The 23,566-nt window shown below is 39.5% G+C and overlaps 1 protein-coding gene across 4 annotated transcripts in view; it reads left to right on the top strand.

Moving 5' to 3' along the window:
- The window catches only part of CCDC39 (coiled-coil domain containing 39), a 127,973-nt gene that overhangs the window by 100,823 nt on the left and 3,584 nt on the right, over positions 1–23,566 (top strand). For 3 of the 4 annotated variants that reach the window (XM_056565279.1, XM_056565278.1, XM_056565276.1), the window contains exons 17-19: positions 2,679–2,819; positions 7,068–7,247; positions 20,470–20,552. In XM_056565279.1, coding sequence (XP_056421254.1) covers positions 2,679–2,819; positions 7,068–7,247; positions 20,470–20,552 — 404 coding nt within the window. The remainder of the gene's footprint in view (positions 1–2,678; positions 2,820–7,067; positions 7,248–20,469; positions 20,553–23,566) is intronic. The other variant, XM_056565277.1, reaches the window with a different exon arrangement.

Below are 23,566 nucleotides of genomic sequence, written 5' to 3'. Positions count from 1 at the left end.
TGACGACTATAACCTGGCTGTAGCTTAGAATGCCAGATTTTTTTTCTATTCTGAGCACTGGTTTCCCTCCACCCCTCACTGTTTATGTTGATACATCATATAACCATTATTGTTGGTACCAATTTATGGTCTGATTTGGTCATATCCTGCCACCTATAGTTCCTTTGTTGCTAGCCCATGAGGGGTTTCTTGATGATTGCGGGGTTATAGTATTTTTTTAGTCTGAGGTAATAAAAATTAGATTTTAATCAGGTGTTGGACCAGATAGATTCTTTTTGTCATGAGATTGCATGATTTTATTTTTATCCTTCATACCATATGTCTGGGCCCATCTCATCCAGTAAAGTGCACACCCAAATGGTCAAAGGGCCAGTAAATATTTTAGCTTGCAAAATTACAGTTAAGAAGAGTGTAAAAGCAATTCCTCAATTGGTGTCAAAGAATTCATTCCATGTATATGCATATAGAATAAAAAATAATTTAAAAATAAGTGCACATAGGAAGTAAGGGAGAAACAATGCAAAGGCAGGGGGGAGTTTTGTATCAGGGGTAGAGATTATAGTTACAGTATTATAATTAATTCAACTTGAGAAAAAACAGACATGGTCGCACATCCACAACATGTACAATGATCTAAGGCTTCTGAGCAACATTTATTAAACTAACAGGACATTATTGTACTTTATGATCATGAAGTGCAAGCCCGCTAGCCACGTCACGGCCACCTGTAAGTAGCGCGTCCCTAGAATCCCTAGCATAAAATGGCGCAGCACTGAGTGGCGACCACCACCACCCCAACACCAGTTTCCACAGGGGGAACGACTCAACTGGCAGAGCAGCCCCAATCCCACTCGAACCAGTCCCAGGGCCGCGCCTTCCCACAGACACTGGGGAAGCAATGGACGCCAAACAGCACCAAACCAGGGGGAACAGATGTAAAAAGCTCACTCACAGTGTGCTCCCAGTATGAGACTGGAGGCTGCCAGGAGGAATAGGGCCCTACCTAATGCAGCTTCTTGCCAATGATATAGGCCTGGGCTGAGGAGGAGGGGCAGAGTGCAGACCAAGCAAAAAAAAAAAAAGTGATAGAAAACACAATGTGAATTCAACATGGTCGCACATCCACAACATGCACCTTGATCTAATGCTTCTCAGCAACATTTATTAACCCCTTCATGACCCAGCAAATTTTGATTTCTGACTTTCATTCTAAGATCAATACATTTTTATTATTTTATTTTTTTCACACTGACAAAGTTGTATTGGGGCTTATTTTCTGTGTGACGAGTTGGACTTTCCACTGATTTCACACACAAAAATTATATGCAGGGCAAAATTGAAAAAAATTTGAAATTGCACAATTTTGTAGGGCAATAATTTTTTCATGGTTCATAATACAGTAAATCTGACATTATATCTTTATTATATGATTCCAATGATACCAAACTTCAATTATTATTGTTTCATTTTATGGTTAAAAAAAACACTTAAACCTAAAAAAAAAAAAAAAAAAAATTGTTAATTACCATGTTCTCACCCCTATAACTTTTTTTTTTATATTTCCACCTACGGATGTGTGTTAGGGTTTGTTTTTTTGCTCCATGAGCTGTAGTTTTTAACGGTACCACCTTTGTGTAGTTCTAGCTTTTTGATCACTCTTTATTATGTTTTTTTTGGGGATGTAATGTAACAAAATATCAGCAATTTTGGTTTGCAATTTTTTTGCGATTTACGCTATTCACTATGCAGGATCAGAAACATAATTTAATAGTTTGGACAATTACGCACACGGCAATACCAAAATATGTGTATGTGCTTTTAATTTTATTTTTTTTGTACAGTGTTTTATTTAAAAAAATCTGAATAGGGGCCAATCATAAGCCATCATCAGATGGCTTACATAGATCAATGTAATGCTATTGCATTACATTAATTTATTAAATCTGTGCTCGATTGCTAAGGGCTGCCAAAAGGGAGCCCTAAGCAATCTCAGAGCCAGGGAAGATGCCGAGGAGACGGTAAGACTTTGGGCTCCCCTAGCAACCCATAGCCCCCTCCCCCCACTAGACGCTGGGGAATAGTGGACTTTAATGTTTAAATGCCATGATCTGTATAGATCATGATATTTAAACAGTTAAATGACGGACGTCGGTGCAAACTCCGATGTCCGTCATTACCGGCAGATGTCAGCTGCCGATAACAGCGGACATCTCCCGGTCATGATGCGGACCCGACCCGCTGGTCCCCCATCATGTCCGCCCACCCGACCCATGACTTACATGTCACTAACGGGTCGTTAATGTACTTTATGATCATGAAGTGCAAGCCCACTAGCCATGTCACGGCCACCTGTAAGTAGTATTATAGTTATAGTATTATAGTGCAATGTAAATTCAATGGTGACAATGTCATAAATAATAACTTTTTTGTTTTTCGTCTTAAACTTCCTAGCAAATGTAGGACAGTCTTATTTGTTAAGTCGTCATACATAAGATGGAAAAATATATAAATATTGAAGTTTAATATCTGTGTGCATTACCTATTAGCGCTGTATCCAGCTGTACAGACACACATACTGCTAAAATGGCTTCTTAATGTTAAAAGACAAACCAGACTTTCAAATAAACCTTGACAACAGGCTCTATATAATCTTTAAAGAAACTGTTACTTTATTCCAGATTATGAAAAACACCTTTGATAGCATGATGAAAGAGGAATCGTCGTACCAGGAGAAGGTGAATGAAATGCTTCCTTGCATTACACAGCTTAACAAAGAGACAGAGGATCAAAAGACCAAGTTGGAGAGAGTCATGAAACAGGTTAATGTCCACAATTTTGCAGGAGAAACATGCTTTATATTCTGTACAGAAGGGAGATGTGAATTCTTATAAGGATCGGTTTTGTTTCAAGTGATTTTCTGTTCACAAAGGCTCAAACCTGTAATCTTTTCCCTTAGTAACTCGCAATCTTTAGAAAACGCCATTATCATCTTAAGTAAAACATACATGGGTATCTTCATTTTATGACTTAATATAAAAGCATTACTTGATGCTGTATTGACAAGCTAGCTATAAAACAGTGTAATTGCAGCAAAATTCTAACTTACAGTATTAAGTGCACACATTTTTTTCCTTTTATAGTATTTCTTTTGTAGTTTTTTGGGAAGCACCACCTTTGACATACCTTGACTACATAGGCAATACATTTAAAATGTAATTTGTATTAAAAGAACACTACAGGAAAAATGAATACTATGTGTTATTTCATAAAAAATGGAGGTGCACAACTTAAAGATCAGCAACAAGTCATAAACTAATGCCCTATAGCCCTGCAAGAGGTAACACAGTGTGCCCTGTAGTGTTTCTTTAAACCCTTCTTGCTTCCAATCTGTAGATATAGTTCCTAGCTAACTTTGTTCCATGCAACAAGGATGTATATCTACAATATTGACTTTAATAACGGATTGTGCTTTAAAGGGGTATTCCTGGTTTATAAATCTTATGCCCTATCCAAAGGAGATAAAATCACCCCCGTGATCTCTGTGCAGCCCCGGCATTCTGTGTTGGGCGCTGCTTCCAAGACGGGCATGCGACGTCACGGTTACGCCCCCTTCATTCATGTCTATGGGAGGGGGCGTGAGGTCACGTCCCCGTCTCGGAAGAAGCGCCCGGCACAGAATGCCGGGGGCTGCACCGAGATCGCGGGGGTCCCCAGCGGCTGGAACCCATCAATCATAATCTTATCCCGTATCCTTTGGATAGGGGATAAGATGTATGAACCCGGAATACCCCTTTAAAGCATTCAGCCACGATTGTGCTGATACTATGGAAGCCCATCTGTCAGCTCTGTCGGAAAAAAAAATGCTGAACACTGAGCTTACAATTAAACCGTTACCATGGTAACTTGTGACATAACTATGACATCATGGGCCCCCAAACATTACATGGGGGAGAAGGAAGAAGGATATTTAAAGTAACTCTCCAGTGGAACCTTTTGTAGGTAGCTTCCCTTCAAGTCAATGCTTGGCTTCCTTAAAGGGGTACTCCGGTGGAAAACTTTTTTTTTTTTTCAACTGGTGCCAGAAAGTTAAACATATTTGTAAATTACTTCTATTAAAACATCTTAATCCTTCCAGTACTTATTAGCTGCTGAATACTACTGAGGAAATTCTTCTCTTTTTGGAACACAGAGCTCTCTGCTGACATCATGACCACAGTGCTCTCTGCTGACACCTCTGTCCATTTTAAGAACTGTCCTGAGTAGGAAAAAATCCCCATAGCAAACATATGCTGCTCTTGACAGTTCCTAAAATGGACAGATATGTCAGCAGAGAGTACTGTGTTCCAAAAAGAAAATAATTTCATCTGTAGTATTCAGCAGCTAATAAGTACTGGAAGGATTAAGATTTTTTTAATAGAAGTAATTTACAAATCTGTTTAACTTTCTGGCCCCAGTTGATTTAAAAAAATAAAATAAAATTTTAAAAAAATTCCACCGGAGTACCCCTTTCAGAAGCCTTTGCATATGACTGGGGATTTAACAAACCAACTCAGAGGCTTTCCCAAAAGGGAAAGATATTTATCTGTAAAAAGTGGCACCAGAGCGCTACTTTGCATATCCTTCTTCCAAGAATTCACCATGGAGCATGAATAGCCTAAAATTCTCCATCAGCTTTTTTTGGTGCTCTCCCAAAGGAGAACTATTACCCTTATGAGGGAGATTAGCATGCTGGGTGGACATGACCTGTGTCCTACTGGCATTCCTCTCTATGCAGATCACTACTAAGGCCGTCTTGACAGGACTTATGGCTGAAAGTCTTATGATCCAAACTGACACCTGGTGGCCATAATAGGGATGTGATTAAGTGGCTGTAATAAGCCTTTGAGAAGCCGTCCTAATAGTGATTAGCAAGCATGAAGATATTTGTTATCTCTGATATAATGCATACTATGCAGGAATAAACCATCATGTATTGCGGTATGGGAAAAGATGGGACATCCAGGAGAGGTGCTTCTCTGCAAAGTTTTATTAGTAGTAAAATCATGCAACGCACCAATAGAGTATTTCTAGAAATTCTCTATTGGTGCATTGCATGCTTTTACTACTAATAAAACTTTGCAGAGAAGCACCTCTCCTGGATGTCCCATCTTTTCCCGTGTCGCAATACACAATGGTTTATTCTTGAATTTGCATCGGTGGACCAGCCAGATTACCGAGGGGCCTGGGCTGCTGACTGTTAGATGTTACTGGATGCGCTCACAAGGTGTTGTGCTCTGAGCATAACACCCTTTGGTAAGAAGCTATCTTTTCACATTTCACCTTTAGTATTTTCCATACATCCTTCACGAGGTGCGCACCTATGGGGAGATTTATCAAAGCATTTAGTAGTATTTTTTTTTTTGCTTAAAAATGTCGCAAAAAAGTCTGCAACTTTTTGATTGTGCAGTGTCCTAAGCAAAAAATAAAAATCTTGCTTACCAAAGCAAAAAGTGATTTTTGACTTGCTGTGGTCAGAGATTTATCAAGTGCAAAAGTCGCATTACATGAAAAACCTACAAAATTTACTCCAGCTCAGACATGGAGCAGAAAAAGCCACTACCAAAGCAAAAAAGAAAAATTGCTTATGTGAAAGAAATTTATCAACAGGCTGAAAGCAGTTGATAAATATGTCGCACATAAGCAAAAAAAATTGTAAGAAAAATATAACTAAAAAAAAATACATAAGAAAACATTGATAAATGTCCCTCCTAGTTTTTTGTTCCTTTTAACCCTTATATTGCATACTATGGAATACAGGAAGGACACAAATTTGCCTCTCTAGCTCCACTCTATCATACCAGCTAACATTTCAAGACAAGCTATGAGGATTTATATAGATACCTTCTTTGTTTTTGAGTATTTTAAATACTAAGTACACTAACTACACTATATATAGCATTATAAAACCACATGCAGAAGAGATTCTGCAGCAGAAAATCTAGACCAAATCTGCACCAAAATTCTAATGGGATATTTTGCATGATTTAAATACAAAAAGTGGTTAAATATCTGCACTTGCAGGTTTAGGCTGGGTTCACACCACGTTTTGTTAACTACGGTTCCCGTATACGGCTGGGAGGAGGGGGGGGGGCTTAATCGCGGCTCCCGCACTCAGCCGTATTCGGGAACCATATTTAATGCATGTCTATGATGCATGTCTCTTCGTTTTCGGCCGTATGCGGTTTCCCGACCGTAGGCAAAAATGCGGTAGGGAAACCGCATACGGACGAAAATGAAGCCGACAGGAGCCTGCGGTTCACTCTGGTCGGCTCATAGACATGCATTAAATACGGTTCCCGAATACGGCTGAGTGCAGGCGCCGTGATTAAGCCCCCCCCCCTCCTCCCAGCCGTATACGGGAACCGTATTTAACAAAACGTGGTGTGAACCCAGCCTTACTCTGTTTCATCAAATTCTGCAACACTGCATATTTATTGCAGATTTTTACTTCCCCCTTTTAAGGTCAGTAGTAAAAAGTCTTCAGTAGACTTGAAGTCTTCACTGCAGGTCCATTTCTGTGCAGATTTTGTGCAGAATTTATTTTCTTAAGTGTGTGGAAAATATGCAGCAGATACGCTAAATGTGACCCTAAAAAAACCAAATTTGCATATTTATTCCCTATGTAGAATTAAAAATACCACCTTTTAAAAGCCCACTGCAAAAGTGGAAAAATATTTAGTATTTTTAAGTATAAAAGGAATAAAAAATATTTGAATATTTTATTCTAATGGTCAAGATTTGCATCTGAAAATCTTGGTCCTGTAAGTGTTAATTACATTTTTGTCTTTTTTTTGTTGTCTTGCTTTTCTGAGAGAGAGTAAGGAAGGCCTGCTATTATATAAAAAAAAAATGCATTACAAAAAACACATGTTCTAGAATAACTTGGCAAGACTAAGAAGGAAAGCCTTTGCACGAGGAAATAAAAGATTCCAAGCTATAGAAATCAATTACATTTTAGTAATGAAAAAAGTAAACTAAAAATGGTCAGGCCCATTTATAGTATTGTTAAAATATTTTATTTCCATTAGTGTTCCAAGCTGGTAAAAGAAATCCGCTCTGCAAAGAAAAGCAAAGGAGAAACCCAGGATGAACGTGATATTACTGTTCGTGACCTGCGAGACTTCAACAAATCCATTAATAAGATGTTGGCCCGAGCAATGGATGAACACCCTGAGCTTACTGTACCTTTACAGATGTACTTTCAGCAGGTCTGTAGATCTTTGTGAAACCACTATGCATGTATGCTGCATTAGGGAGACTTTTTACACCGATTTAACCCCTTGGGGAGAGTGTTTTTCCGTTTTTTGCACTTTCGTTTTTTCCTCCTTACCTTTTAAAAATCATAACCCTTTCAAATTTTCACCTAAAAATCTATATGATGGCTTATTTTTTGCGCCACCAATTCTACTTTGTAATGACATCAGTCATTTTACCCAAAAGTTTACAGCGAAACGGGGAAAAAAAATCATTGTGCGACAAAATAGAAGAAAAAACACCATTTTGTAACTTTTGGGGGCTTCCGTTTTTACGCAGTACATTTTTCGGTAAAAACTACACCTTTATCATTATTCTGTAGGTCCATACGATTAAAATTATAACCTACGTATACCTAGGTTTGATTTTGTCATACTTCTGGAAAAAATCATAACTACATGCAGGAAAATTTATATGTTTAAAATTGTCATCTTCTGACCCCTATAACTTTTCTTTATTTTTCCGCGTAAGGGGCGGTATGAGGGCTAATTTTTTACGCTGTGATCTGAAATTTTTAGCTAAAACATTTTTGTATTGATTGGATCACTTTTTATTCATTTTTCATTATATAAAAAGTGGCCAAAAATACGCAATTTTCAGACATTTACGCACACAGCGATATCACATGTTTATTTTTATTTACACTTTTTTTTTAATAGGAAAAGGGGGTGATTCAAATTTTTATTAGGGAAGGAGGTAAATGATCTTTATTCACTTATTTTTTTTTTCACTTTTTTTTTTTTTGCAATGTTATAGCTCCCATAAGGGGCTATAACACTGCACACACTGATCTTTTGCATTGATCAATGGTTTCTCATAGGAAACCATTGATCAATGATTCTGCCGCTTGACTGCTCATGCCTGGATCTCAGGACCCCCCCCCCCCCCCAATCCCTCATGCAGCACCCACCTGTCTCAGTTGCACGCAGTGCTGGAGGCTCCATGGCTGAAGCTTCACGACCACGGGGCCGGAGTATCTTGATGTTATGACTCCTCCCCCTTGTGATGTCACTCCCCGCCTCCTTAATGCAAGTCTATGGGAGGATGTGATGTGAATGATGACAATCTCTGTACAAAGGTTGGTACAGAATAGGTTGGTGCTACAAAAGCAATAGTAAATAAAATAGTTATACGTTTCAAATATCCACAAAGTTGGATATTTTCCTCGTCTAGATGACGGAAAATATAGATTTTATTAAAGACAGGAGGCGAATATTAAGCAATTCTAGTTAATAAGAAAAGGTGAACAAACTTTACATGTGCAGTCCTTGGTTTCATCAATTATCCTTCTTTGGTGGTGAAGGAAAGCTTGTAACAAACATCCAAATCCAGTGAACAACAAGGAATCTCAAAGTTGAGAACGTTCTGGGAAGGAACGAGAAGAAAAACTGGAATCTTCGAAGGTAAAGAAAATTCTGGAACAGTTTAAACAGCTCAAAAGAAGAAAAAACAATGTTATAGGGATGGGTATATGGGAGGGATAATATTCGCCTCCGGTCTTTAAAAAAAAAAATCTATATTTTCCTTCATCTGGACTAGGAAAATCTCCAATTTTATTGTAAGACTGGAGGCTCATATTATGCAAGTTCAAAGCTTACAATGATAAAGAAGAAAAAAGATATTATGCAAGAACAAAGTACAACTAAAGAAACATTCATAGAGAAATGAGTCAGGTTTAAAATAAAACTTTTTAAGGATACCTTCAGACGAGCGTATTTACAGCGTACATTTCGCTGTGGATCTGCCGCTGAAGGACCTCTGTATGCTGCCTTTACAGATGCCTGCTCGCCGCGCGCATGCACAGTATACTCTCACATCGCAGCACCTCTCGGCCTCGATGTGTGCGAGGAGCAGTGGGAGCGACTACGATGTGTGCGAGTACACTGCGCATGCGCGGCGACTCGCACATCGCTTCAGTGTGTCTGCACATAGCGGCGTATTGCCGCACCAAGCAGGCACCTCTAAATGCAGCATACAGAGGTCCCTCAGCGGCAGATCCGCGGCGTCAAATACTCTGTAAATCTGCTCGTCTGAACATACCCTAAAAGTGGAATCTGAAGACCAATTTGCAGTCTTGAGAATTTGAAATTGAAAAATGTAAACATTTTTGTGGAAATTGCACCTCTAGTGGAAAGAGCATTAAAAATGGAAGTATCAATGCTAGCCATAGACATAGACTGTTTGATCCATCTAGCCAAAGTAGGAGATGAAACAGGAATGTGAGGCTTACAGTATGAAATGAGAAGTTTGGGTAGAAGAAACGTGTCAAAGAGGTTGTGTTTTAGTTTCATAGGATTTAAGACATCGACCTACACACAATTTATCATTGTGAGGAAAAGCAGGGTAAAAAACAGAATGAAGGTTAGTTTTGGTTCTTCTAAAAATAGAAAATTGTACACCATTAGGTAAGTATTGTATTTGAGAAACATCTAATGCTTTGACATCAGATACTCCTTTTTATGGAAATTAAACAAAGGAGTACAGTAAGTTTGAAGGAAAGGCGTTTCAAGGATATGGAGTCATTATCATCCCAAGATAATAGATCTAAAAGGGTATTAAAGTCCCAAGTAGAATATCTGTGTTGAGGAGGTCTTTTAAAACAAATACCTTTTTAAGAAGTTTGCAAACAAGAGGATGTTTACCTATCGGAATAGAATCAATAGGAGCATGGTGAAAAGATATGGCCAAATGATAGACATTAAGAGTGCAATAAGCCTTATCTGAATCAAAGGCCTCAGAAAGCAAATTCAAAATATGTACTATAGAGGAATGCACAGGATCCAAATTCCTTTGATTGCACCAACGTACCCAAATTTTCCAGGCTGATCTATAAAACTATTTGGTACCTGGGGCCCATGCTTCAGAGAGGATGGTTTTAGTAGATTGAGAAAATCCAGAGATAAGTTCTGATGACCCAAAATTTTCCAGGCTAAAAGAGAGTTGGTTCGACAGAATTAAGGGATGAGGATTCCCCAAAGCATCTTGAAGAAAAGGATGAATTGTGGTGATTCTCGGGAAATCTATACTCATTTCCAGAATTTGGGGAAACCACGTCTGAATTGGCCAGCGAGCTCCCCATCCGCCAAGGCTGGCATCTGATTCTATGCAGAAATCTGGTTTGGAATTGAAGATGGTCTTCCCATTCCAAAATGTAATGTGTTGAAGCCACCAGAGGAGCTCTTCCTTGGCTTCTGTAGAAATATTGGCTTTGTCTGAATAATCCAAACCTTTTTGCAAGTGTTGGATTTTTAGCCTTTTGAAGTGCCCTGTAATGAAGAGGGGCAGGAAAAAATGACTTAAATAGAAGCCAAGAGAAGTCCTATGATCCGGGCAATGAAGCATAGAGAAATTGAATCCTTGTTGAGGACAGAGCGAATTTCCTTCTGAATCAAAGAAAGTTTCTTGGAAAGGAAACGAACGAAACCCCAAAATTCTAGATCTTTGGAAGAAGTAAGAATGGATTTCTCCATAGTGATGAGAAATCCCTAATCTGTTAGTAGGGATTGAAAGTGAAGTGGAATCAGAGAGAGAGACTGGGCCATAATGTGGATATCGTCTAGATATATTATCAGACAAACACCATGTGAATGTAGAACGGCCATCACTGGTTTTAACAATTTGGTGAAACACCAAGGTGTGGAAGAGAGGCCAAAAGGAAGGCAAGTAAATTGCCATAGTTGGTGACGTCATTGAAATTGTAGATACGGTTGAGAGTCGAGATGAATAAGAACAGTTAAGTATGCGTCTTTTAAATCTATTTTTGTCAACCAATCTCCTTGTAGCAGGATGTTTCTGAATAGATGAATGCCCTCCATTTTGAAATTGTGGTATCTGATAAAATTGTCCAGAATTATCAGATTGCTTACGGGTTTGAAACCTCCATCTTTTTTCTTTACCAGGAATATGTTGCTCAGAATACGTGGCTGACATGAATTTATTGGGATTATGGCATTCTTTAACTTGAGTTCTTTTGTCTCTATATCCACCAGTTTCTGATCTGCTAGAGAAAACTGGATAGGATGAGGTAAATGAGGTTGGAAAGGAGTGCATAGAAAGTCTATTTGGTAACCTAGAACCGTATTTAGTATCCACGAATCTCAGGTCAAAATATTCCAATTGTGGAAAAAATGTTTTAGTCGACCTCCTAATGGTAGATGGGAAGAACGTAGAAGAGGAAGACTCGCCTGAAGTTGGGTTTGATCTGGTAAATCCTCTTCTTCCTCTAGGTCTCCAGGATCTGCCTCTGTAAGGGAAGAAGGGGGCAGGCTGGGTAGGAGGGATGGGATAAGAGGGATTATATGAGTAGGAGCCTCTGAAGGGTGTCCTATGTTGAACAAGGCTGGGAGAGCCCTGCCTCTCCCAGCCCTGTTAAAAACCTTGGGGAGGAAAACTTTCCGTAAAGATGCCTGGGCCTTATCCAATGAGGAAAAAAGAGTTCCACATATTTGGATATCTCTTTCATAAAAGATTCTCCAAATTAAAGACCGTCTGTAGTGGAGATGGCTTCTGAAGATGCCAAATGTAAGAGTTGGGAATCTAATTTCATAAGGATGGTGCGTATTCTTTTGGCACAAAATACCGCTTTAGCATTGCCGAAGAGGCACATATCCCTTTGTGCCCAACCTTTAAGAATAGAATATTTTAATAGATTACCTGAGGATTAAGACTCCTCCGCCAAATCTGGGTGAGGGGGCCAAGAATATCAAGACATTTGTCTTGGCAAGTCTTAAATGAGCGGTCTAGCCCCTTTTTTTTTTTTAAATTTTTTCCACTCTTTAATAGATATTTTATGAGAATGGGATCAATTTCAGGTGTAATAGCCATATTAGAAGGTAGGGATGGGCGTTCAGCTTTTTATTTACTTCTTTCTGCCTTATCCAATCCCTTTTTTTAACCAAAAATTAATAAATTTAGTCACTTGGGAATGTGGGATCCATTCCCCTTACCTTGGGTGCTTAATCTGGGAGGGATGGAAAAAAGGCGTTCCAGTTCTATCTCAGATAGTATTATCCGATTTTTCAGCATCATGAAAGCTGATGTCATTATCCTCAGATTCCTCATCAACAAAATATGAATCCTCATTGCCAGAAATATATTCATCTGAGGACATATCACTAGAGGACTCTTGGTAGGAGTCAGATTTTAACCTTCTAGAGGATGTCCGATCCTGTACGCTATGCTCTTCCTCATGGGTGGAGGGTCTCTGATGTGACTTTTTGACATCTGCATTAGTGCTGCAAGTTGGTAGGGAACTTTCAAAATGGACCTGACCTGCTCCCCTGTGGTGCTATATGCACACTTTTTTGGAGGTGCGGTCGTCAACAGTAATATGGCGTTTTTTGAGGAATGTTTGCGAGGAATGTGATGTTCTGAGGGAGTATTGGCAGCATCCTCTGCAGACCATTAATGGTCCGTGGGAGATGATGGAAGAATATTAGAGGATGGGTGTGGAGTAGTATGCGATAAAGCAAGGGCCACAGACTGTTCTATGGTATCCTGCATGCAGACAAAACTGATTGGACAGCAGACTGAACAGACCTATTAACAGATTCCTTAACAATAGAGTGAATCTGGTCTTCAATCATAGTGTTAGGGTCTTTATTTTTGGCGATATCCGTGGTAGACGTATTAAGAATATATGAGTATAAGGGAAGGAGGGAAAAAAAACCTGTGAAGAAAAATGAATAATATGTAATATTTTTTAATATGAGCACTAGAATGAGGTAATACAGGATAATGTTTAATAGTTGTAATACCTCAAACTGGACTGTAAGGGGCACAAGAACGCAGCCGAATGCAGGAGCTGTGATGCGGAGAAGACAGTACTGAGACGGAGCTGCACAGATTCAATGTGGAGCTGTGAAAGGATGCTGCCGTGTGAGGAAATCAGCGCAGGAAGAGCTGAGAAGATTACTAACAGCGCAGAGAGCAGCGCGAGCCAACTAGGCCGGTCACGTGGTACGTAGTGGCCGGTAATACAGGTAAGTTATGCCTCAGATAAATAGTACTGGCATGATCAATGCAGGTATAAGGGAGTCACTAAAAGAAAAGAAGATTGATGAAATAAAGATATGGCAATGTTTATTGTATAGGGAACAAAGTAATATATATGGCACAGAAAATATGTTCTAATATAAAACGGATAAAACTATATATATGGAGGATAGAATGATAGAAAAAAATAAATAATAGGAAATATTGATAGAAAAGAAATATGAAATAAAAGCAGTATGGGACATATAAAATAGTATTATAATGGAAAATAGAGAACAGCAACACTGTGATCTTTCCATGAGCAGCAAAGAAAGAGGAATAATTGATGACACCAAGGACTTAAATAACCTTGCATACCGTTGATTGGCTAAGCATTATGCATAGCACGTTTGTCTGCACATGTAAAGTTTTTTCACCTTTTCTTATCATTAAATGTTTTGCTGCTGGATATTTTCAGTAAAGAAAGAATTGCATAATATTAGCCTCCAGTCTTGCAATAAAATTATGGGACACTAAATGCCCCATACACATTTGTAAAAATGTAGTCAAACCTGACAATTCGCAGCATATTACATTGTACCTGCCCCTCCCCCTTTTCTTTCTTCAAGAAGATAAGCTGCCACCAGAGCAGTCTGACAGTAGCTTATCTCCCCTTCAGAACACATTAACACCTGGCTAAGCCAACAGCTTTAGGTGAATGCAGGGGTGGACTGACATGTCAGGTACTGCCCGGTTGCCAAGGGTGAAAAAGGGGGCCTGCTGGTAGCATATTTTTTTTTTTTTTTTTTTTGGGGCTGGGAATGAGAGGGGGCCTGCAATTAAATTTCCAAGTAAATGGTCAGGCAAAGGCACATCTTCTAAAATGCAGCAAGGAGTCAGTGATGTAACGTGACCCCACCAGAGAGGAGCACAGAGGAGAATGCTTCTCTGCCTCTTCCCTCTCTGCAGTGAGTGGGTGACAAGTGGCCGGTTAGTTAATATTAAATGTACTTTATCCTGTCAAGAAGCACATCTCTAAATTAGCCTTCTGCAGCTCAGGTGGAATGGGCTTGACCCTTGCCAGACACTCAACAGGCAGACAAAATTGAATTCCTAATTTTAATTTCTAATTTCTTCCCATACCATGCATTTAGAAATTCTTCGGACCATTCCACTTTTTTATGTGGCCTTGTACAGTAAAGTGTGGTGGTGGCAGCATCATGCTGTGGGGGTGGGGGGCTGGTTAGCATCTGGGACAGGTATACTGGTTAGGATCAAAGGAAAGCTGAATGGAGATGAATTCTCCACTGCAAAGACAACACAGGAGGGGCTTAGGGACAACTGTTCACCAATGGTCCCCATTCAACATGACAAAACTTAAGAAGATCTGGAGAGAATGGCAGAAAATCACCAAATCAAGATGTTAACTTGTGGCATCAACCCAGGTAGACTGGATGCTGTTATTAATGCCAATGGTGCTTTAACTCCTTAAATGGGCACTGTCAGATACAAAAACTTTTGATATGTTGTAAAGCATGCAAAACCAATAGGTTTTGCAATTGCTTTGATTAGAAAAAATTCAGTATTTCATACTGAAAAAGCCAGTCAAACAACTGCCCCCCCCCCCTGACAGCTTGGACACATACTAGTCCTGCTGTGTCCATGCGTCATCACCTACATTATGGACCCACTTCCTTGATTGACAGCTGTGAGCGCAGGGCTCACAGCTGGGGGAAAAATCCTCCATCAGCTTGTGTCCCGCAACTGTCAGTGAGGACAAGCTGGGGGTTGTAGTTTTGCTAGGGGAGATGTCAGCAGACAGCATATTGAGGGAGGGGGCGAAGACCTGCACAGTGAGGCCACGCCCCCTTCCTTTGAGAAGAATTCAGACTAGTGAGCTAAATTTAAAGTGCAATAAAAAAATAAAGGTGCTAGACACATAAAAATTTGATGTACGTGGTCAGGATTAGGTACTGAGTGATGTATTAAAAAAAATTTTTTTGTTGGATCTGACAGGTATGCTTTAAGGTTTTTCCCACTTTTTTACTTTTTCCTCCTCATCTTCTAAAAATCATAACTCTTAATTTTCTACCTACAGAGACATATGAGGGCTTGTTTTTTGCACCACAAATTTTACTTTAGAATGAAATCAATCATTTCACCACAAAATCTATGGTGAAACAAAAAAAAAATTTAGTGGGGCAAAATAAAAAACAAAACAAAAAAAAAAAAAACTGCCATTTTGGGGGGGGGGGGGGGGCCTCCTTTTCTACCCAGTGCACGTTTCAGTAAAAATACTTTTTTTTAATTATTTTTTTATAGCTTTTAACCTTTTTAAGGACGCAGGGCGTACCTGTACGCACTGCACCCGGTCCTGGTATATAGTCATTGTACCAAAATATCCACGGCGAAATGGAAAAAATAATAATAATTTGTGCGACAAAATTGAAGAAAAAAAGGGGGCTTCCATTTCTACGCAGTGCATTTTTTGGTAAAAATTACACTATCTTTATTCTGTAGGTCCATACAATTGAAAGGATACCCTACTTATATAGGTTTGATTTTGTTGTACTTCAAAAAGTCTGATCAATACAAAAATGTAGTTATGATTTTTTTTCAGATCGCTTTTTAATTTTTTTCATGATCTAAAAAGTGACCAAATATACTTTGGAATTTTTTTGCGCATATGCCATTGACAGTGCAGTTTAATTAACGATATATTTTTATAGTTCGCGTCATAGCGGGTCGGTCCCGGTGGCTAATGAAAGCCGGGACCCTGGGCTAATAGCTTGCGGCACAGATTGTTGTGCCACACGCTATTAACCCTTTAGATGCGGAGTTCAAAGTTGATCGCCGCGTCTAAAGTAGCAAAAATACACTCTCGGCAGCTCAGTCGGGCTGATCAGGACCATTGCGTGAAATCACGATGTCCCGATCAGCTAGAACGCAAGCGGAGGGTGTCTTAGGCTGCATTTACATCTCGGTTTTACACTATGGGTGCCGGATCCGGCTGGGGGAGGGGCAAACCAGGCGCTCCCGTAGCCCAGCCGGACCAGCGCTAAACTCCATTCACTTTAATGAGCCGACCGGAGTCAAACTGTGACTCCGGTCGGCTCATTTTTGACCCGTATCCAGTTTTGTGACCGGACCTACAACCGTAGTATACTACGGTTTTAGGTCCGGTCACAAAACTGGATACGGGTCAAAAATGAGCCGGCCGGAGTCACCGTCAGCTCATTTTTGAGCTGGTCCGGCTGGGGTACGGGATCGCCCGATTTGCCCCTCCCCATCCGGATCCGGCACCCGTAGTGTAAAACCGAGATGTGAATGCAGCCTTACCTGGCTCCATCACGTCCAATTGGCGTTTGATTGCTCCAAGCCTGAAATCCAGGCTTGAGCAATCGACTGCTGATAACACTGATCATTGCCGTGTTAATGCACAGCAATGATCGGTGTAGCAGATCATTGTGTGTAGTGCTATAGCCACTAGAGGGTGTAAATTAAGATAATTTAACCGCTTCCCTAATAAGTGAGAATCGCCCCCCTTTTCCCATAAAAAAAATACACGTGTAAATAAAATGTGGTATCGCCGCATGCGGAAATGTCCGAACTATAAAAATATATCGATAAAAAGTACAGATGATGGCGCAAAAAATGAGCCCTCATACCGCCCTATATACGGAAAAATGAAAAAGTTCTTGTTGGTCAAAATTTTTGATTACTGATATTGTACAAAAAGTTTTAGATTTTTTTTTTTAAGCGGTACAAAAATATAAAAGTATCTAGCCATGGGTATCATTTTAATCTCATTGACCCACAGAATAAAGAACACATGTACAGTGTGAAAACAAAACCCTCCAAAATGTGTAAAATTGTAGTTTTCATTTAAATTTCCTCCCTAAAATTTTTTTTGGGGGGGTTCGCCTTACATTTTATTGTAAAATGAGATATTTCATTACAAAGTACAATTGGTCACACAAAAAACAAGCCCTTATATGGGTCTGTAGATGGAAATATAAAAGATTTATGGATTTTAGAAGGCGAGGAGGAAAAGACGAAAACGCAAAAACTAAATTGGTCTGGTCCTTAAGGTGAAAATGGGATTGGTCCTTAAGGGGTTAATTAACATTATTATTATTATTTTTTTTAGTTCGGACATCTACGCATGGGGCGACACCACATGTTTGTTTATTTACATCATTTATTTTTTTCAAACTTATTAGGGAAGGGGTTAAATCACATTTATTAAAGGAGTACTCCAGAATTAAAAAATTGTCCTCCATACTGCCAGTGGTAAAAAAATAAAGAGGTACATACCTTCCTTCGCTCCCCCGGTGCCTCCAGGAACCCACTCCGGTCTCCGCCGCGATCTTCTTCCTGGTTGCCGATGGTCGGCGAGTCCTACTGCACTCCCCACTCGGCCGGCAATAGGCTGAGCGGCAGTGTGACGTTTTCAGCCCCGTTTTCTTTCTTTCTGCAGAATCTTCACGGAATGCATAGCAGTCTGACACGACTCATTTCTGTGCTGTCCTATGTCGGCACCCGCAGTTTGTGGATTGTCCACATAGAGACTCTCCGTGCGGAGATTCTGTAGTGTGAACATAGCCTTACTGCTCTGTAATATCTGCTAGCGCCTTCCCTTATTAACTTCAAACTAAATCACATCTTTTAGACTTTTGCCATTATTTGCTTTTGTAATCCAGATTACAAGGTGATTCCATCATTTTTCTTCTACTTACTCTGGAAAAACATGTACTAATAATTAAAATGTATTTTTATTCATTTGAGCCATTTTGGCTTTTATACCAATGTTTATGTATTTGCTAAAATAAAAAAATTAAAACGTCTTAGATGCAAATATATAATTCAGGAATCTGGATCTGATTTTGGATCTACAGATTAAAAATCTGCTGTAGTCTTAGTAAAACGTATCTGTTTATCTATCTTCGCTCCCTATCACAGATGGGTTGTATATGTAAGAAGATTGGGGATATTGCTTATTTACTTCCTTTTTTTTTTATTTTTTATTTTTTTTTGGGGGGGGGGGGTTCAGCTGCAGAATACTCTGTAGCGCTTTACAGGGGTTGTCAGCATTAACATCAGTCTTTGCCTTCGATTGGTTGGACTTAATCTCAGACACACAGTTTTCATCGATAGATCTGTTTAGCCCGGAAAAGGGGTCACAACATACCGTAGCAACAAGCACCCATAGCTCGGCCACTAATAGCCAGCAACCCAGCAGGGCAACTCTTTCTCTGACCACATATTATAATTACATTTAAATATCTAGTAATACTACATATCACATGCAGGGAAAAGTCACCATTTAAAACAGTAATCATTTAAAACTCCTTACAACTATTGTGTTAATAAATAGGTCAGTTTTTAACAATTTAAAAAAAGAAAATAAATAAAATAAAAACTGCATTTTTATACAGTTTGGTTAAAATCTGCAGATTAATAGTTTTTTTACAGACTTTTTTTTTTTTTTAAACCCAAAATTGGCTAAAAATAAAGAATTTGCTAATTAACCCCTTAAGGACCAGACCAATTTTATTTTTGCATTTTCGTTTTTTCTTCCTCGCCTTCTAAAAATCATAACTCTCTTATATTTCCATCCACAGACCCATATGAGGGTTTGTTTTTTGCGTCACCAATTGTACTTTGTAATGACAGCATTTATTTTACCATAAAAATGTACGGCGCAACCAAACAATTATTATTTGTGGGAAAATTGAAAAGAAAAACGCAATTTAGCAAATTTTGGAAGGTTTTGTTTTCACGTTGTACACTTTCCGGTAAAAATTATATGTTTTCTTTATTCTGTGGGTCAATACTATTAAAATGATACCCATGATTATATTCTTTTCTATAATTGTACCGCTTAAAAAAATCTCAAACCATTTTAACAAAATTAGTATGTTTGAAATTGCCCTAATTTGACTACCTATAACTTTCAAATTTTTCCGTATGTGGGGCGATATGAGGGCTCATTTTTTGCGCCATGATCTGTAGTTTTAATCAGTATAATTTTTGCTTAGATTTTACTTTTTATTCATTTATAAAAAAATTTTTGAATAAAATGTGACAAAAACAGCGATTTTGGATTTTTTTTTATTTTTTTTTATGTTTACGCCGTTCACCGTACGGGATGATTAACAATATATTTTAATGGTTCAGACTTTTACGCACGCAGCGATACCAAATATGTGTTTTATTGTTTTTACGCTTTTTTGGGGGTAAAATGAGGAAAAACGGACGTTTTACTTTTTTATTGGGGGAGGGGATTTTTCCAATTTTTTTACTTTTTTATTTGACATTTTTTTTTTTTTTTACACTTTTCATTGCAAACAGTTGATTGCTAATACTGTGCAGTGCTATGAATAGGACACAGCACTGCTCAGTATTATAGGTGATCTTCTGCTCTGGTCTGCTCGACCTCAGACCAGAGCAGAAGACCCCCGGAGACGGCCGGAGCAAGGTGAGGGGACCTCCGGCCACAAGCTGGATGATCGGATCCCCACGGCAGCGCCTCGGGCGATCCGTTCAAAGTACCTCATTGCCGCAGATGCAGTGATCTGTATTGATCACGGCATCGGAGGGGTTAATGGCGGACATCCGCCCGATCGCGGATGTGCGCCATTACCGGCGGGTCCCTGGCTGCTGATAGCAGCCTGGACCTGCTGGGCATGATGCGAGCACCGCTCCAGTGCTCGCGATCATGTCGGTGCGTAAATGTACGTCATGGTGCGTTAAGTACCACGTCACCATGACGTACATTTACGTCCAGGGGTTAAGTTAAAGCATTTGAAATAACACATTTTCCCCCCTTGTTTGCCCTTATGGCAGATTTTCCATTGACTACAGTGGAACATATTATTATAAGACTATCTGCCTATTTTTAACAAAAAAAAAATGCAGTTTTTCAGCTTAAAAAATGTTGATGTTACTGTGTGTGAACAAGGCCTATAAAAGCAATTAAGCTTACCATTAACCAATAACAACAATTACCTGGTACCTTTTTATTAATGTGTAACTGGATCCTTGTAATCTTGCAGGCTATGTACTAGTAAGAATTAAAAGAATTGTCAGGGAGCTAGACATATAAAAGCTCCTATACTTGTTTCTAGAAGAAGCTCTGATTTCAGTAGGCATTGTTGGTTGAGTTTGTACATGTGACTTATAATTGATGTCTTATTTCAGTTTGGTTTACAATTACCAACCGGGACTTCAACACCAGGGAGCTCAAGATCAGGTTCCTCACGAAGTTCAATATCCTCTGTCCGGTAAGTAAACCATTAAACAGTGGCCAATTTATAAAGGTGTGCCTTTTTAATACTGGGTAGCACTATATCCTCAAAAATATTTATTCCCTTCCTACAGGTCTGGTAATAAACATCTAATCCCTGAGACCTACAAATCTATAATTAACCCTCACAAAAAGCATCAGTTTTAAACCTGAAAAAGGCGTTTCCATGATCTTGTTACGGTGGCTTTATCAGGGAATATTTTCAAAGGTTTCAGTCTGTGTACATGTTGCAGCATACGTCTTGACTAGTATTTCAGGCAGACCATTTTAGACTATTCAGCTCCATCCAAGTCCTCCTCTTTATCTTTTAGCTAGCCAGTAAAATATCAAATCCGACCTAAATGAAAAAATCCATGTTTTTTCTTTTTTCTATAATTGAGCAGGCTGATGATTGCCCTGTGTAATAGTCCAAGTGATCTAATCACATGAATATTTTCCTCCTTACGGGTACGTTCACACACAGAATTAGTTGTGCAGGATTTGTATTTTGTTTAGTTTACATCTGCAGCAGAAAATCCTGTGCATCAATTGTTAAAAAAATTATGAAAAAATTATTAAAAAGTGAAACCAAGGCAAACGTGGTACCGATAAAAACTACAGATCATATCGTCCCATATACGGAAAAATTTGAATGTTATAGGTGGTCAAAATAGGACAATTTCAAACATACTGATTTTGTTTTAAATAGTTTGAGATTTTTTTTAAAGTGGTACAATTATAGAAAAGCATGTAACATGGGTATCATTTTTAATCTTATTGACCCACAGAATAAAGAAAACATGTCATTTCTACCGTAAAAAGTGTACAGTGTGAAAACAAAACCTTCCAAAATTTGCTAAATTGCAGTTTTCTTTTCAATTCTCCCACATAAGTAATAATACTTTGGTTGCGCCATATATTTTATGGTAAAATAGGTGTCATTACAAAGTAAAATTGGTGACGCAAAAAACAAGCCCTCATATGGGTCTGTGGATGGAAATATAAAAAAGTGTTATGATTTTTAGAAGGTGAGGAGGAAAAAACAAAAATGCAAACATAAATTGGCCTGGTCCTTAAAGGGGTATTCCGGGCAAAAACATCTTATCCCCTATCAAAAGGATAGGGGGATAAGATGTCTGACCGCGGGGGGCCTGAAGCTGGGACCCCCTGCGATCTCCCTGCAGCAGCCCGCATTCTATGCGTAGCTGCGTCTGCAGTTTCGGAAATCGCGGGCTTCCGAGACGGGGACATGACGTCACGCCACGCCCCCTCCATTCATTTCTATGGGAGGGGGCGTAAGGGCTGCAACGTCCCCTCTAATAGAAATGAATGAAGGGGGCGTGGCATGACGTCACGTCCCCGTCTCAGAAGCCCGACTGTTTCCGAAACCGCAGACACAGCTACGCATAGAATGCGGGCTGCTGCAGGGAGATTGCAGGGGGTCGCAGCGGCGGACCCCCTGCTATCACACATCTTATCCCCTATCCTTTCCATAGAGAATAAGTTGTTTTTGGCCGGAATACCCCTTTAAAAGGAGTACTCCAGAATAGGAAAATTGTACTCCATACTGCCAGCAGTAAAAAAATACAGAGGTACATACCTACCTTGGCTCCCCCGGTGCCTCCAATAACCCGCTCCGGTCTCCGCCGTGATCCTCTTCCTGGTTGCCGGTGGTCGGAGAGTCGGGACTTTGCTGCGTACGGTGATTGGCTGAGCGCAGTATGACTTGCCGACCACCGGCAACCAGGAAGAGGATCGCAGCAGATACCTGAGCGGGTTACCGGAGGCACCGGGGAGAGCGAAGGAAGGTATGCACCTCTATTTTTTTTTACTGCTGGCAGTACAGAGTACAATTTTCCTACTCTGGAGTACTCCTTTAAGGCCAAAATGGGCCTGGTCCTTAAGGGGTTAAGTAGAGTACTTTTTCATAATCAACAAGCACCAACTATAGAGATCCTTGGAATTTATTGATCTTTTCCAGAATAATACGGAGTATAATGATGTGGTTTACACAGCATCTGCCTGTGTGGATTGAGTTTGGCATCTATCTTTATCTGAATCTGATTCATGATCACCTTACTCGCAGTTAGACCCCTTTCTTTGAGACTTTCACTAAGGTGCCCTGCATTCAGTCGACCAGAAAAGTTGCAGTGTCCCAGACATTTTGAGAGTAAATGCAGCATCTGTGCTGATAATTCTTTATCAGCTTTGTGCATCCCTGCAGAGATCTAATCAATGCCTGATGTTGTTTTTTTTGGATTTCATGTTCTTGATTGCCAAATCAATTTCCTAATCCTAGTGCTTTGGAATTTTATTTTATTTTTTTAAGTATTTAATAACAGGTTTTCAAGAATAAAAAAAAAAAAATACAACAAAAAAACACAGAGTTTGCTTTATGGGCCCCTGGGACCGCCGGAGTTGTCAGACTAAACAGGGGACACAACAGTAAGTGGAATCAGATACAACTTTTAGGGTAACAGACAATAGCCTATAAACCACCCACAAAACATGAGGGGTAGAGACCCAGGGGCATTTGCGACTCACATACAAGGCATAATAGAGGGGTACATATTTATTCACCAAGCTAATCCACCTGGATAGAGGAGGAGGTGTGGCATTCACATCACAACCACTTAACGGGTAAAAAAGGAGAAAACAAATTAGTAACAGTCTATGGGAACCAGATTCAATATCATTAAAGGGTACCTCTCATCAAATAAACTTTTGATATATTTTAGATTAATGAATGTTGAATAACTTTCCAATAGCATGTTAATGAAAAATATGCTTCTTTCTATTGTATTTTTCCCAATCAGTCCTGTCAGCAAGCATTTCTGACTCATGCTGGAGTCCTAAACACTCAGAGCTGCCAGCCTGCTTTGTTCACAGCCAAACAGGCTGTGAACAAAGCAGGCTGGCAGCTCTGAGTGTTCTCCTTTGTGAACAAAGCAGACTGGCAGCTCGTAGTGTTTAGGACTCCAGCATGAGTCTGAAATGCTTGCTGCCAGGACT

This window comes from Hyla sarda, chromosome 3, assembly GCF_029499605.1.
Source record: "Hyla sarda isolate aHylSar1 chromosome 3, aHylSar1.hap1, whole genome shotgun sequence".
In the NCBI taxonomy this organism is placed as follows: domain Eukaryota; kingdom Metazoa; phylum Chordata; class Amphibia; order Anura; family Hylidae; genus Hyla; species Hyla sarda.
The sequence above is the reverse complement of the archived record's forward strand: the minus strand, read 5'-3'. Positions and strand labels throughout refer to the sequence as shown.